At 35.3% G+C, this 14848-nt stretch overlaps 1 protein-coding gene across 1 annotated transcript in view; it reads right to left on the reverse strand.

The window, feature by feature from the left end:
• Positions 1-14848, reverse strand: part of lrrc16b (leucine rich repeat containing 16B) — a 131215-nt gene that overhangs the window by 78572 nt on the left and 37795 nt on the right. The window contains exons 9-10 of the mRNA XM_015379428.1: positions 6685-6760; positions 3413-3501 (exon numbers count right to left, since the gene is read on the reverse strand). Of these exons, the coding sequence (XP_015234914.1) occupies positions 3413-3501; positions 6685-6760 (165 nt within the window). The remainder of the gene's footprint in view (positions 1-3412; positions 3502-6684; positions 6761-14848) is intronic.

Here is a 14848-nt window from a genome sequence, read left to right on the forward strand (position 1 = left end):
GAAAGGAAGTTGGAGTACAAACCTGAACTAGTAATGCTCGGCCAGCACAGTAAAATGTCGTTTTAAAGAAATTGGTTTTAAAACTTGATTTAAAGCACTTAGGGATTCAGCACTTTCCCTGCTATCTGGGAATTTGTTCTAGATTGGTGCAGCTCAAGAACTTATCATTGTGGAGTGATTAACTCTACTAAAGATGAACACATGAATTAAGTTTTTCAACATCCTGTTGAGGCTCATTTAATCCTGTAAATGTTCTTTAAATGTAGAAAGCTGATTTTATTCCTATCTTTATGAGCCTTTGGAGGTTTCAGGTCTGAGTCCATCACTGCACCCAGATTTAAAGCCTGATTGGTGGTTTCTAGCTGTAATAACTGAAGCTGTGTGGTAACTTCTACATGCTTTTACTTTGGTCTATAATTTATTGCTTCAGTTTTTTTTTATTCAGCTGAAGAAAATCCTGGCACATCCATGATGGATTCCTTCTATGCATTTATCTAGCACTTGAAGAGGGTTTATATTCACCTGTTGACATTTTAATCTATAGCTTTTGTTGTCTGCATATTTATGGTATATGGAGGACCAGCTCTACCATATTTAAAAATAAATACAGAAATAAATAAAGGCTCAATTAATAAATAAGCATACAATTAATTGCCCCAGAAATAAAATAAACAAATAAATGTAGGTAAAAATTAAATCCTACAGTGAGACATAAATGTATATATAGCTCTTTTAATTAGCTTCTTTATTGATTCACCTTTGTAATAATTAGCTTATTTATTTATTGTCTGTTATAATCTTCAACTTTATTCATTACTCACTTATTATTTTAAGTATTTATTTGTGTGCATGTAATAATATTTTAGTCTGTTTTATTCTTCCCTTGTATTTTTTACGCAATTTATTTCTTCAATACAATTTATTTCCGCCTGCTGTTTTTACATTTCTTATGCATATCTGTCTCATTATCCAAATGAGGAAAAGCTGTGTCTTAGAGAGTCAACTTCTGCCCATTGGTTGGTTAGCATTTTACTGCATCGGTCGAATCTACAGGAAGAGAGGAGAGTCTGAAGTCACTGGCCATTTCTCAATTCATAAGAACGTGAGTACGGACTCGTGCCCTCGCCAAGTATGTTCTTGAGAAGAACACAGGAAAGCGTGGACTCTGGGAGAATGGGAACACGAAGCATAAATATGGGTCAATTGGAAAAGAAGCGTGCTCGTGTCGTCACCAAATGCTCGGCTAGTCTGGAGCAGCATTTCACCTCCTGTTATTAACAGCCTATAGATAATAATAAATTCTGACTTTTTTCATTTAGTGGGGGAATAATAATTAACACAGTCAGATAAACACAAATCAAATAAATTTTTTGCCAAATGTAACAAAAAAATAGTTATCATAGCCAGCTGCCCTTCACACTAGGCTATGCGGAGAGAGGGCCGCTGCGGACGGGCTGCAGTTAGCCCTGGCTGCCGTTACCCTTGGAGGTCTGCTGATGGCCGCAGTCCTCTCAACTTCGAAAATAATTTTTTTAATTACGCATTAAATCGGTAGATGGGCCATATAGTAACGTTTAAAAGTACAAAGTTGTTGTCTCAAATGATCTCAAACAAACTTTAATTGAACAACAGCAATAGAAAAGAGATTGCAGACAACTACATTGTCGACATCAGTGTCCATGTGTGCCGCTAACTGAAACATGTTCTGTCAGAGCGTCCAAATGAAAAATAATAAAGTCGGAACTTATAACGTTAGGATTGTTTTCAAAAACAGTTGCTAAATGCCTCAGCTCACTGACAACTTCAATGTAGGTAGCCATCTTTGTTGTGACTGTGGCCGGTTATGTAGATTCGACCGATGCAGTAAAATGCTAACCGGCCAATGGGCAGAATTTGACCCTCTAAGACATAGCCCTTCCTCATTTGCATATAAGGCAGAAATGCATACAGAAATGTTAAAACGACAGGCAGAAATAAATAGCATTGAAGAAACAAATAGGGTAAAAAAATACAAAGGAAGAATAATACAAAGGTTTGGACAATGGTATCACAACCTAGATGTGTTATTCATAATACACATGGTAACACTGCCATTTGCTTTTCAAATGTGGCAGCAAGGTAGCAATGATTTTTCACACTACACTACAGAGACAATCTGGATGCCCTAATGAAAATTCATGCAGTGAAGCAGGATGTGTCTTAGAAAACCTCTAAACACTAAATTAACCCAGTACACTGAGTAGCACGGTGGCCTGGGGATCATGGTATGTGGATATTGCTGATGGCATTGCGAACAATGAGTTGGCACCTGTTCACGGGCACAGGAAGTTAGTCGAGTCCATTTAAAACAGATATGAAAGTTTCCAGAAACAGTGGTTGTATGATGAAATATTAATTCAGAACCAAATTCTCAAGCTATTCTTTATTTATAAAGTAAATGTTCAAATTTTAAGGAAAAAAGCTCACTATTTGTTTGTGCCGTCTAATGTCCCCCATACCTAATGTATTCATATCAAAGAAATAAAATCCAGCAAAATGTTGGTCTTTGCAGGGCTTTTTAATGTATTGGTTTAAGTTAAGCAGATCTGCATGTTTACAAATTGCTAAAGTTGCATGACCAAGGTAGTATTGGACTTATTTAGTTAAGGCAAAAGGTTGACCTTTCTAAGGTATAAAATGCAGAAACTCAAATGCTTTCAGCACTATTTGTGTTGGATTTTTTTACTCAAACCCTTTTTTACTTATTGTTAATCTCATCTCAGGATGCCAGTGGATTCCCTTATAAGTGACGGAATATTTTACTGTTCCACTAAAAAAATTGGATAGAGCACATTTTTATTCTTAGAGGGCAGGGCTTTTTTAGGTTCACTGCTATTCCAGACCCTACTGCTTTTTCTACTTGAACACCTTAACTACCAGGGAAATTTAAAACCTGCACGTTTATGGGACTATAAATTACATTTTTTTCCCTAAGGCAGCAAAGCCTGATCAATTAACACTAAATTATAGAATTACTGTTTTTGTTAACATCACTAATTCCCCACAAGAAGACAGTCAAGTATTGTAAAAAAAAATGTCAGTATGTCTCAGTAGATAAATACTACATTAGCCATGTAAAAGATGGGCGTGAGGCATTATTGAAGCTTTACTTTAGTACTGCATGAAAGACTGGGGCTGAAGAGAGCTGAGAAACAGAGATGAAGGAGAAGAGACAAGACTGGAAAGGTCAGGCCAACTAAGACAGCGTAAGAGAGTGGGAGAGTGAGGTGAGACACGAGAGGAACTGAACAGATAAAAGAAAGAAAAGAAGGGATGAAGGAGATTGGAAAGAAAATTTAATAAACAAAATTAAATTAAACTAAAACAGGTGAAAGAGTAGGCTGGCATTTTTTTAAGGAATGTGAAAACCTACGCTTTAAGTCCAGCGTTCTCCAGTGTCAGCTCCTCCAGACTATTGGATTTGCTGACTGTGTGCAGAATCTGGTCCACCACCTCTGACCCCTGATGAAAAATGCAAAAAAATAATCCAAGGCTGAGACTCTCTAGTGAGAGAACAGAAAAAAACTAAACAGACCAAATGTTCATAAAAAAGTAGTAAAGATCATGATTTTGTCTTTAGTGAATTATTGCCTATATAAAATATTTCAGAACTCAAACATTTTTTTAAATCATCAGCTTTAATGAAACACACACTAAATATGACGAATTAGATAACCAGTTAGTGACAAAAAAAGAGATCAATTAATTCCATTAGACAATCAAAATAATATTAAACAATCACAGCTATGTCTGGAAACTATTTGAGGAGGTTTTTCTACTGAAAACTAAGTTTCAGATGGGAAAATAGAGAGAAGAAACTGACTCCAAATCGAAGCTGCTTTCATCCTGTTAGTTCATATTTTATGGTGACCAGTTGAATTTAAAGTTATTCTCAGAGAGAAATAAAAAGCTATAAGCCTCGTTAATAATTGATAAAGAAGTAATATGTAGGCTGGAAGTCAGCATGCTATCCTCTCCAAAATGTGCTCTATGATTTAGGTTTTCTTTGCTTACATAGTCCTGACAATCAAATGTTACCATGGATGCTTTCTCTAGTATAATACTAGAGAAGAGGTCCTAATTCCCAATCACTATAAACAAGCGAACCTTACAAAAGAATCCACAAAAAATGCAAAATGTAGAATTTAAGTGTCCCAGTAAAAATAGCTCAATGCCAAGCTCAAACTTTGATGTGTAAATTACTGTTATGTAACAAAATGGAAGCTCCAACTATCAGCATTAGGTGCGATAAAAGTCTAAAATAAAATCTTTATTAGCTCCTAATTTTGGAACGTGCATTAATTAGGAAAGGAAATTCAATGACACATAATTTATGTGGAAACATTAAGATATGAATCACCCAATGAGGCAGAGGCAGTCTGATGCTGCATTATCTATTGCATTAATTTGTTTGCATGCAGCCACGAGAATGACTCTCCTGAATTGAGAGGTTTTGCTTCATGTCATTGATTTCTTGTTTTATCAGAATGAAACCTAGTGGACATATTTAAATGTACGGCATAATTGTACTAATCCAGGTATGAGGAAACCAATACAAACAGATACAAATATATTAGTGTTCTTAAAGTATTGCATCAGTTCTCTTTACCTATCTATGAGCTTGAGCAACATCCCATTCTTTATCCATGTGGTTTAATAAAATCACTACCCACTCTTTAGAACTATACCTGCTTCACATCTCATAGAAAGCCTTTGCACAGAGTGAAGGAGGATGCTTATGGGAAAGTTTGACTTTTCGTTAAGAGGCGCATCAATGATGTCAGAAAATAAAGCTGGATGAAAAGGCCTTGCTGTTATTCTCAGCTCAAATTCTGTCAATATGGATTCTGCTAGGTTGAGGTCAAGACTCTTAGCATACCAGTACAGCCCTTCCACACCAATTCACTCATCGATATGGATATCCAAACTATTCTCATAAATTGAAGAGCATTAAAGGGCCAGACAATACAAAGGTAAAGCTGCTTAGCCATGATGACCAGAAAAATATGTGGGAAAACTCAGAATAAGACTTTCAATTAGCATGGGGTTGCACTTTTATAGAAAAACTGTAGAATTTACCCTAAATATTTAGGGTGACAATTTGCACTGAATTCAGATTAACATATTTACTCACATTTTATTATTTAAGAGTATCTACTAACAATAGTTATTAAACACCAAGAAAGACAAGGTAAAGTCCATTAAACGCGATAACTTTACAGATTTTTAGGACAGAGTGGCAACAGGTGGAATTTGAAAGCAGATCTGAGTTAGAAGGCATGAATCACAAACTACATCACAAAAAAGGTTGAATGGTAAATGGTAAATGGCATGTACTTATATAGCGCCTTTATTCAAGTTAGGAGACTTGACCAAAGAGCTTTACACCACATTCATTCACCCATTCACACACACACTCACACACTGAATGGCAACATTTTGAACAGTTACTCAGACTGTGTATGCAATAGGACTTCACAATTAATCTGAATCAAAATTATAACTATACTAACATGACATACGGTTATATTTATGAAATTAGCTTTTGAACTTTTTACTTGTTACAAGGTTCTTGTGTTCTGAATTTTCTATCGAACAGTTAGTTTCTGGCATATGGTTGAATTGCGATTCCCAAAACCTTACATTTGTACATTCTTCTAGACATTTTTATGTTGCATTTGCAAATTGACAAACCTATTATAATTTAGGTATTTTACAACTTATGATGTAAAGATAAATTTTTAAGTATTTGCATGGATTGTGTTTACTATCTATTAAAATCATTTCTTGAGTGTGGCAACACCCTGGTAAGGGTCTGTTTTGCTGCAAGTGTAACTTTGAATTAGACAAAGTAAATGTAATGAAATTCGTCAGCATAGATTCACGGCACCATCCTTGATTGTTCTGCACATATCAAACAATTTTTTCAAAGAATAAAAAAGCTTTTTTAAACTTTTGAAACTTCCGACTATTACCTTAGCACTGTTGAAAAGCAATGAGCTATCTTTACTGGTCAGGTTTGTGAAAGGAAACCAACCAGTATGCTAAGAGAAGTCGCTGTATAATTAGCTAACATATATCCAGGAGTGATTGATCTGCAACTTGAAAAAAAGGTCCTTAACCAAATATCAGTTAAAAGTAAATATTTTGGCCTCAATTTTGAGATCATATAATTTATAAAAGGCCAAAACATAATCAGTTGATAAAATTATCAACCCTACCTATACAGAAGAGGATTAGGGCAACTGAAAAACAAAAAAAGTTAACTGATTTTTTTATTTTATTTCAGTTTAACATGGGAAAAAAGTCAGAACTCTGACTTTAATCTCAGAATTCTGACTTTTTTTCAGAATTCTGACTTTTTTATTGTCAGAATTCAGTCAAAATTCTGAGATTAAAGTCAGAATTCTGAAAAAAAGTCAGAATTCTGAGAAAAAAGTCAGAATTCTCACTTTTTTCCCCATACTATGCTAAATTAAAATAAAAAAAATCTGTTAACTTTTTTTTTTTTTCAGTGGCCCTAATCCTCTTCCGTACTACCTATGATAAGTATATGCTGTATAAAATTTAGATCAGACCTGTAAGATGAGGATTAAAGCATGTGGTAAGAAGGTTTGTGATGGATAAAGATGTGAAAAGAATTACTATGCGCATGTCTTTGCAGTACAGCTTGGTGAACCAGGTGTTGTAGGCAATGGAGGCAACAATCACTGCCAAGTCCCTAGAAGAAACAGACACACAAAAACACAAAAATTAGATATTAAATTATATAAATATATAAATTAGCAAACACCATCTGCTCAAAAGCATTTCATGTCGTCCATCTAATTCACATCTGTTTGGCCAAAATTTGACTTTGCTCTCTGTTAAAAAAAAACAAAAAAAAAAAACAGTTTGTCATTGTGACAGGGAGAACACCCCGGGTGGGGTGGCTTTTCTAAAGATGGCTGATATTGCAGCTCCACTGTGAAATGGGCAAAAACAAGGACATGTGAGGATGGATGAGTGGGTCAGTGGATTATTTAATAAAGCCACACTTTGAATCCAGCTACAGACCCCAAATACTGCTTCATATCCACAGTTGTGGACACTGACTGAACACATAGAGATTTCAGTGTTTGAGTGGGAGAAAAGGAACAGAGAGGGAGAATCTTCAAATTCTCCAAGGCCCAACTAGAGCCGTACTGCCTCTGCACCTGCTGTACATCATCTGACAAACAAGAGGCAACATATAGAGGAGGCACAAAAATAAACCCGATGCTTTGAAATAACTGAGATAAGTGATATAAAAGTGTTAAAAGAAACCAAGTCATAAAATGACCAGTCACCACAAACAATTAAACATTCCTGCTGCTCTTGAACATATAAAACAGCTAGAGGCTGTTTTCATATTTCACAACCAAACCAAACCATTGTGACTAACAGCTGAGTTCATGTTTACCCAAACACGTCAAGATCCATCATCAATAGTGAATCGTACTGACAGCAGATGTCACTAGGTTAGTAACTGACCTCTGTCCTACTCAGCCACAGGGTGCGACAGCTATGTCAACCTCTACTGTACATGCTGAAAGCACATACTCACTAATTGTTTCCTAAAAATTAATAAAATCTTGCAAAACCATCTCAGAGAGAAAAATCCTGGTTTTGCAACGACCCTGGATGATCCCATCTAGAGTGGACAGAGATTCATAAGTGCATTAGGCAGTGGATAGCCTATAAAAGCACAGAAAAAAGGCAGTGGTTGGAAATGATGGATGAAATGCTCCCAAGCAACAAATAAAAGCATCTTCTGCAGCCTACAGAGTGGCTTTAGCTGTTATAATAACTTAGGACAGCAATGCTCAGCAGTTAGAGTTGAAGATACAGCTTAGGAATATATTTGCCTAAGCATGTTAAATTACAAAGTCATATAAAAACACTGACAATTCAACCAAAAACCTATTGGGTTTACAAAGGACAGAATAAAAACAAAGAGTAGGAAAGTCATATAGACTAGTTAACAATAAAAGAAAAAGATTCAGCAAATTAAGCATTTCAAAGTTTATCCCAAAGCCTCCAGTGTTTGATCTTTGCGAAAATAAAACAGGAAGAGAGTTTGTTTGGTTCTGTCAAATGTGTTTGTTGATTCTTTTCTAATTCACTGTTTATGGTAATTTCATACCCTTAGTAATTCAAGTTACATCTACAGGACATAAACTTTCAAGTTAACATATTTATCTTGTTGTGTGGATGTAATGTTACATTAAGCAAATGGTAGAACTGTCATATAGTATTAGAAATGGGCAGCCTGCAAAGCTTGTAATACACACCCTTATACTCCCAAAAAAGTAAAAAGATGTCCTTATATTTTTAAATGGACTGCATGCAAACCTTATATAATAACTAAACAGCTATTAATGACAAAATCTTATACAATATTTGCACATGGGGAGTTGCATATATATATATATATAGTTATTATTTCAATTTACAGAGGTCCATTTGCATCTGCTAATTAGTCCCTAATTTTGCCATCATTTTAATACTTTAGTTTGCTTTCAGCCTAAGTTGATGAATACTGGCTCCTACCTGACTGTTTTTAAGCCTCCAAAGCCATGACTTTTTTTCATACTTGTTTTTATTCAATTTTCTATTTGAATATTTTTAACTCACAGCACTGCCTCCTGGTGTCTGCACTCACAGGGGCTCTTAATAAGATGCAGACATACTTTTTAAATCTGACTTTTCCTATTTCTTTCCATCTTAGATATAGCAACACACAAGGCAAGATAAAAAATACTGCATCATCAGCTTAACATTACTATGACCAGCGCTGAGGTGGCTTTGGAGATGAGATGCTTTAAACCGTTGTCATTAAGCCTACATTTATTTAAAACAAAAACTTGAGTTCCTTGTGCTCTTTCTGTATTTTATAAAAAAAAATAAAATATTGAGGTAAATATCACAGTTCTGTATCTACTGAGCTACATTTTTAGTGAAAGGCAACAGGTTATACTAAAAACAGCTGATCTAATAACACATGGATATGCTTATAGCTTAGTAAAATCAACATAGAATTAACATCCCTTAGTCCCTGTACACAAATGATACAAGAATGCTGATGTGCCAAGAGGTGATAAAAAGAATAATTCAATCAAAAAGGCACAACCATTTCCACAAACAAAAAGCACATATGAATGCAAACAAACATGAATTAGACCCCAAAATTCCCTGTTACAATCACTGTCTATTTGTTATTACCTGCTAAAGGACGGTGAGAAGCGGGAACTGTGACTGACTCAATGGAGAAAAATAGGTCAAAATTAAACTGAGGAGATGGATAACAAGAGGAGATGGGGCGGGCAAAATAGTTGTCCCCTTTCAGTCAACAGCAGTGACTAAAGACAATGTTTGGATGGACGTCAGCCGGCAGAAAAAAAACATCTCCTTGTCACTCATGGCAACAGAATATGAGCTCTGACAGGAGGGCGAAAGATGGAATGAAAATGTGCAAAGACAAGAAAGGTTAGAGGAGAGTAATGCACCACAAAATACTCTGGGATGGATATAGGTTTCTCTGAAATATCTTCTTATTTTAACTGGACGATTGATTATCTCCTAAGAGTTTGCTTTTTGCGATTTAGGGAAGCAGGGATTAGCTTAAGGATAAATTCACAGAAAATATTTTTTTTTTTTCATACAAAAAATTCAAGATGGGTTTAATGAAAGTTTGTTCTTCATCAGTGTCATAGATAATCAGGAGAGAAGATGGAATGGGAGTTTGGATTTGAGCCGCTGATGGATCTCTAATTGTGCGTTCACACCGAAAGTGATTCCATTGATTTTGTTGCCATATTCAGGTCCTGCACTCACTTGATGTATCGCTAGAAATTTAAATGGCGGGCTATAAGCTCCACTCCTGTTGCTTGACCGCACCATGGACTTGTGGTGGGCCTGGATTTACAAAATCACAGCAGAGATCAGTGCAGTACACCTGGCAAAGAGTATGCCAGTGTGGGCGGAGGCAGTGGGTGACTGGGAACAGCTCTGGAGCTAAGGATGAGGATAAAATAAGGCTAAATTAAAATGGCTCTTTTAAAAGCTACCAACAATCCTCCAAACAGCTTTTGTTTTACTTCATTCTATGTCAAAAGTAAATTTTCTCTCTCCCATTTGTCTGACAGCTTTGTCTCTGTTACTTTCCCTTACCCTATGTCACAGGCACAACCTGTCTCTGACTGTCATAAGGTGGCTTGACTGAAAAAAAATCAGATTTTTTTTAACTCCTGCAAGTGTCACTGCTCATCCCAAGACTTACAAATTGAAGTTATGCTCTATTTTTTCAGCAGGGGTTTAGCTAATTTCCAAAGAAGAGTGGCCATTTTCTCCTCCTCTAGAAGTTCAAAGCTGAAAAACACATTCTCCAGACCTAGTGCTCAATGCTGTCTTTAAAGTAATGATTCATCAGAGCTGAATCTAGAGATGCATGCCACATATAGGTGTAGGAACCAGCGGGGGGACATGGCCCCCCCAATGTTGGTGACAGGTGTATTTCTCCGGCCCCCAAAAATATACCCAGGTGAGAAAAAAATTTGATTCTGACATTTTTACTTCACATGATTTATTCTGAAAACGCATTACAGCTTAATGTCACTGGCCCCTCCCACAGCTCTAAGCGTTTAGGAAGCAGGACAGGAACAAGGCTGCTCTTCCTGCCCTGCTTCTGATTTAGAGACATTTAAATTAGGGAAACAGTCTGTATGGTTTTAATAAAAGCGGCTTATTAGTAATGTCTTGTTAGTTTACATTTAATTCATGTAGTAATTAGAAAACCATATTATTTAGGCTCACCCCTACATTAGTGAGGTTCTATCTTCACCAATGTTCCCAAGCAAAGTCAGTCATCCACATTTTTTTTTGCATCGCATTTTGATAAAATACTGCCACCAAAGAAAAGACTATATATAATGTGTAATAATCTCTCATCAATGGTAATACATTGCTAGTGAGGCAACTGAAACTGTAAAAGATGGAGAGACTGAGGAAGCTGCAGTGAGGCCTTAAATCATTACTGATCAGAGATATCATTAGTTTTAGCTTTAGAGTGTGAGGCAAGGTTCAAAAATAGTTCATAGAATAAATCCAGAAATTGAAACTTTCTGGAACAGAGGACTGATCTCAGGTTGCTTTTTTAGGATATGTTTTTTTTTTTTTTGTCATTATGCAGCACTATAAAAAAAATTCCTGATATATTTGTAAAATGGGCCATTTTACTGTAATTCTCAGGAACTGCACCTTATAAATCCACGCTGGAGTTATTTTGTATGTATGAGAGCAGAAATGCAGCACAAACACAGAAAAGGGAGAGGATGGTACAGGGCTGGAGGTGAGGTCTTAAAATAAATCACTGAACACTTTCAATGTCAGAGTTAGGTTATGCTGTTAGCAGATATGACGGTGTATGACCCTAAAAACATTTACAGATAAATAGTAAAGAATCTTAATATATAGGAAAAGTATCAACAGATGTACTTTTTTAAAATATTTTGATAATTAAATAATTTACCCATAATGTACAGTTTTAATATCATGCAGGGACATTAAGGGTTTGAGACAGGGAGTCAAAGTGATGGAGAGACAGGAGCTGACCAATCGTAAGACAGAGTAACGCCTCACAGGAAGCAGGGCTGCAAGGTGCCAGTAAGGCACTATGCTGGTCTAATAGAAAAAGGAGGTGTAACTGTTTTGTTTTTTTTTGTTTGTTTTTGTGCGCAAATTTACACAAATCTCCATATCGTTTTTTGCAAAAAACACAAAGCTTATTTATTAGACAAGTTTATTGGCAAAACTGTTTTGTGTTGCAAATTTTTATTTTTACATGCAGTTTTTATTTTAGGTTTCCATAAGAAGCCAAACCATTAGAAGTACAATTATATAAACTGCATTTAAAACATTTTTATTTTTATTAAAAGTGGATTTATTTTTCCACATAATTAATGTGCTTATGTCAGTTTATTTTTTACTGAAAGAACCCCTTCAAAGCCAGTCAATCTACATTATTGCATTTTTGAGCAATAGAACATATTAAAATATTTATGGTAGGGCTGAGCAATATGGCATAAAAATCTAATCTTTTATTTTCATGCCGTGTAGTTTTTTTTTTTTTTGTCCTGTTTTGCCAATATAGCTGTGTGAGTGTCCCAGAGCTAGATATTAGCCCAACAGATTTGACTTTACAAGCAGACAATTATGACTGTTACCATAAGATTCTGCTCAATACTTGTATAAGAAGGATTACTGAAAATTATTTAGGGAGTAATACCGTATACAATGGACATGGAATCGGAAAGTGAGGTGAGAAAGAAAGAGTGGATGAGAACTAAGGGAAGAGAGAAAGAGATAGAGACAGAAAACACTGCATGGAAAATCAAACATGTTTTTGTTGTCATAGAAAAATTATCTAACTTCCAGAAAGGGCAATAAAATTCAAGCTACAAACAATGCTTGTTAAAGAATCCTGTTTCAGAACAAACTGAAAATATAATAAACTAAATGTTTGCAGCTGGTGGTACAAACAGAGAGCCAGTTTATCAGCGACAGTATGACTGCACATATGGACAAAAAGTGACAAGCTGACATCAGTCTGAGTTATGGAAGCACAAGTAATGCATAGGCGGATCAGAAACAAACTCAAGAGAATAGATTTCAGTTGCTGTTTGTGATATAGCACAATTCAAAAAGAATTTAATGAAAACTTTGCTTTTATGATAAAAAAAATAATGTTTTATTGCAGAAGCTTTTTATGTGTTTGAAGTGTTGCTGTGAAAAAAAACAAATAGGCCTCAGTGGATGTTTCAGAACAAAATGTTTAAAAATTCTATGAGGAAGTTTGAATCTGTCAAATGCATTTCAGTTGTCAAATCATTTCAAGATAAGTACGATTCATGACAAATAAACATTCTCTCCAAGATCTGAGTTAAGGCAGACTTAAAAAGATATACGGGTAGTGAGCGTATGGCATCTTGCAGCTTTTTGAGCCCTTGATTCAGCCTCTGACAAGCATATCATTCCCCTTCTGTGTTCTGAGATTACCAAACATCTGTACAAACTCAAAAGAGAGCACCAGACAGAAAGGGAGCCAAAGACTGAACAAAAGACTGACGGTCTATATTTTACCCAGAGAGGGATTAGATTAAAAATACTCTTCTGTCATGTGAAGTGGCAGCTGATGAGATGTTGTGTACCATCTGGGAAATACTTGAGCTCTTATGCCATGATGCACAAGGAAAAAATTTGAAGTTTTGCAAAACAAAAGTTCAATCAAAGAGTATTGGTGCTAAATTGCTTTTTAAATCTTTTAGGTCTGCACCCTTATGCAAAAGATTTCATATAAAACAATAACTGAAATCTAGCACTGATGCAGCTACACTTCAAATCCTTGGGGATTTTCAGCCCTACTGTACTGTAACTTGCTTTGTCATCCAGGAAATTGCAAGTTGCATGTATGTGGACCACATCTTTCTATGGTACACAGAAAAATCACAATCATTATCAGCTGACATGCCATAATACTTACCTACAACAACCTTCTTGCCTAATGACTAAGAGAAGTGGAATATCAGCATTTTTTAAATAAGAATAAATAAACAATAAAACAAGTGTAAAAGAGAATGGAAGGTAAGGTAATGGAAGGTAAGTTGAGAATATTTTTGTTAATATTTAAATATAACTAAAATCTTATACCAAGGGATATCAGAAATAATCCAGGTATTCCATATTTCTGCCACATTCTGCTTCACTAAAGGAAAAAAAATATATATTTTGAGGAAATCCAAAAATATGAGAAAATCTCTGATCATTTACGACTGTGACAGTTGATCAATTCTACATTGAACCATTCGGATTAATCTCCTGGTTGAAAATCTTGGGCTGAATATGGACTAAATTTTTTATCCTTAACCTTACATAATGTTAGGTCTGTTACAATAAACAGAAAACAATTAATCACACAATTACATTTTTGCATGATAAATTAAAATCAACTCAATAATTCCTGTTTGCACGCTTACTGGTTTCCTTTCTTTTCTCAAAAGACAGAATGACAAAATGTTCCACTTAATTGCATCGGTCTCCACTCAACCCTTCTTTCTAGTTTCGTTGGTGTAGGGATTAATTAACTCATGCATGACATATTTGCCTGACACATCATGTTACATGAGAGCCCTGTGAGGAGTAGCAAATCAGTGACTAGGTAATCTTGATCAAGACAAGAGATGCAATTGGTTTGGGCGCCACACGCTACAGCAGCAGTATGGGAGCAGTTAAGATTTCAGCCACATGTGTGTGATGAACCCCTCAAAAAAACTGTCGCATTTGATGCCAAAACTTTTCACCTCCAGTGTTATTGTCTGTAAAAACATACTTTTTGACAAACAAACTGTTTGAATGGTTTGATGTTAACCAGTTTCTTTTTGAGTGTATTTGGTTGATTTATTTATTGTTGTTTGTCAAAATTGTCTGAAATAATTAATTTTTCAAAAAAATTCCTTTTCATTTTCATCACAAATTGCCACAGCTGTACAACAGCTCAAAAATAAAGAGATTCAAGATTGTTGGGGTTGTGTTTTGCTTCTATTTCCATTTCATATTTATACTAATTTAGTTCAGTTGTTATGCTGAGCATTTGTGTTGTTAAAAAGACTTAAAATCCATTTAATAGTTCTATGGAAACTACATAGTATTGATCTTTGAGAGAGTGTACTTATATTATTTTGCTATGGTCATTAAATTAGTTAAAAATGGTCTCAAACTGGTAAACTATGTGAAT

Source organism: Cyprinodon variegatus, unplaced genomic scaffold (assembly GCF_000732505.1).
Source record: "Cyprinodon variegatus isolate N-32 unplaced genomic scaffold, C_variegatus-1.0 Scaffold192, whole genome shotgun sequence".
NCBI lineage: Eukaryota > Metazoa > Chordata > Actinopteri > Cyprinodontiformes > Cyprinodontidae > Cyprinodon > Cyprinodon variegatus.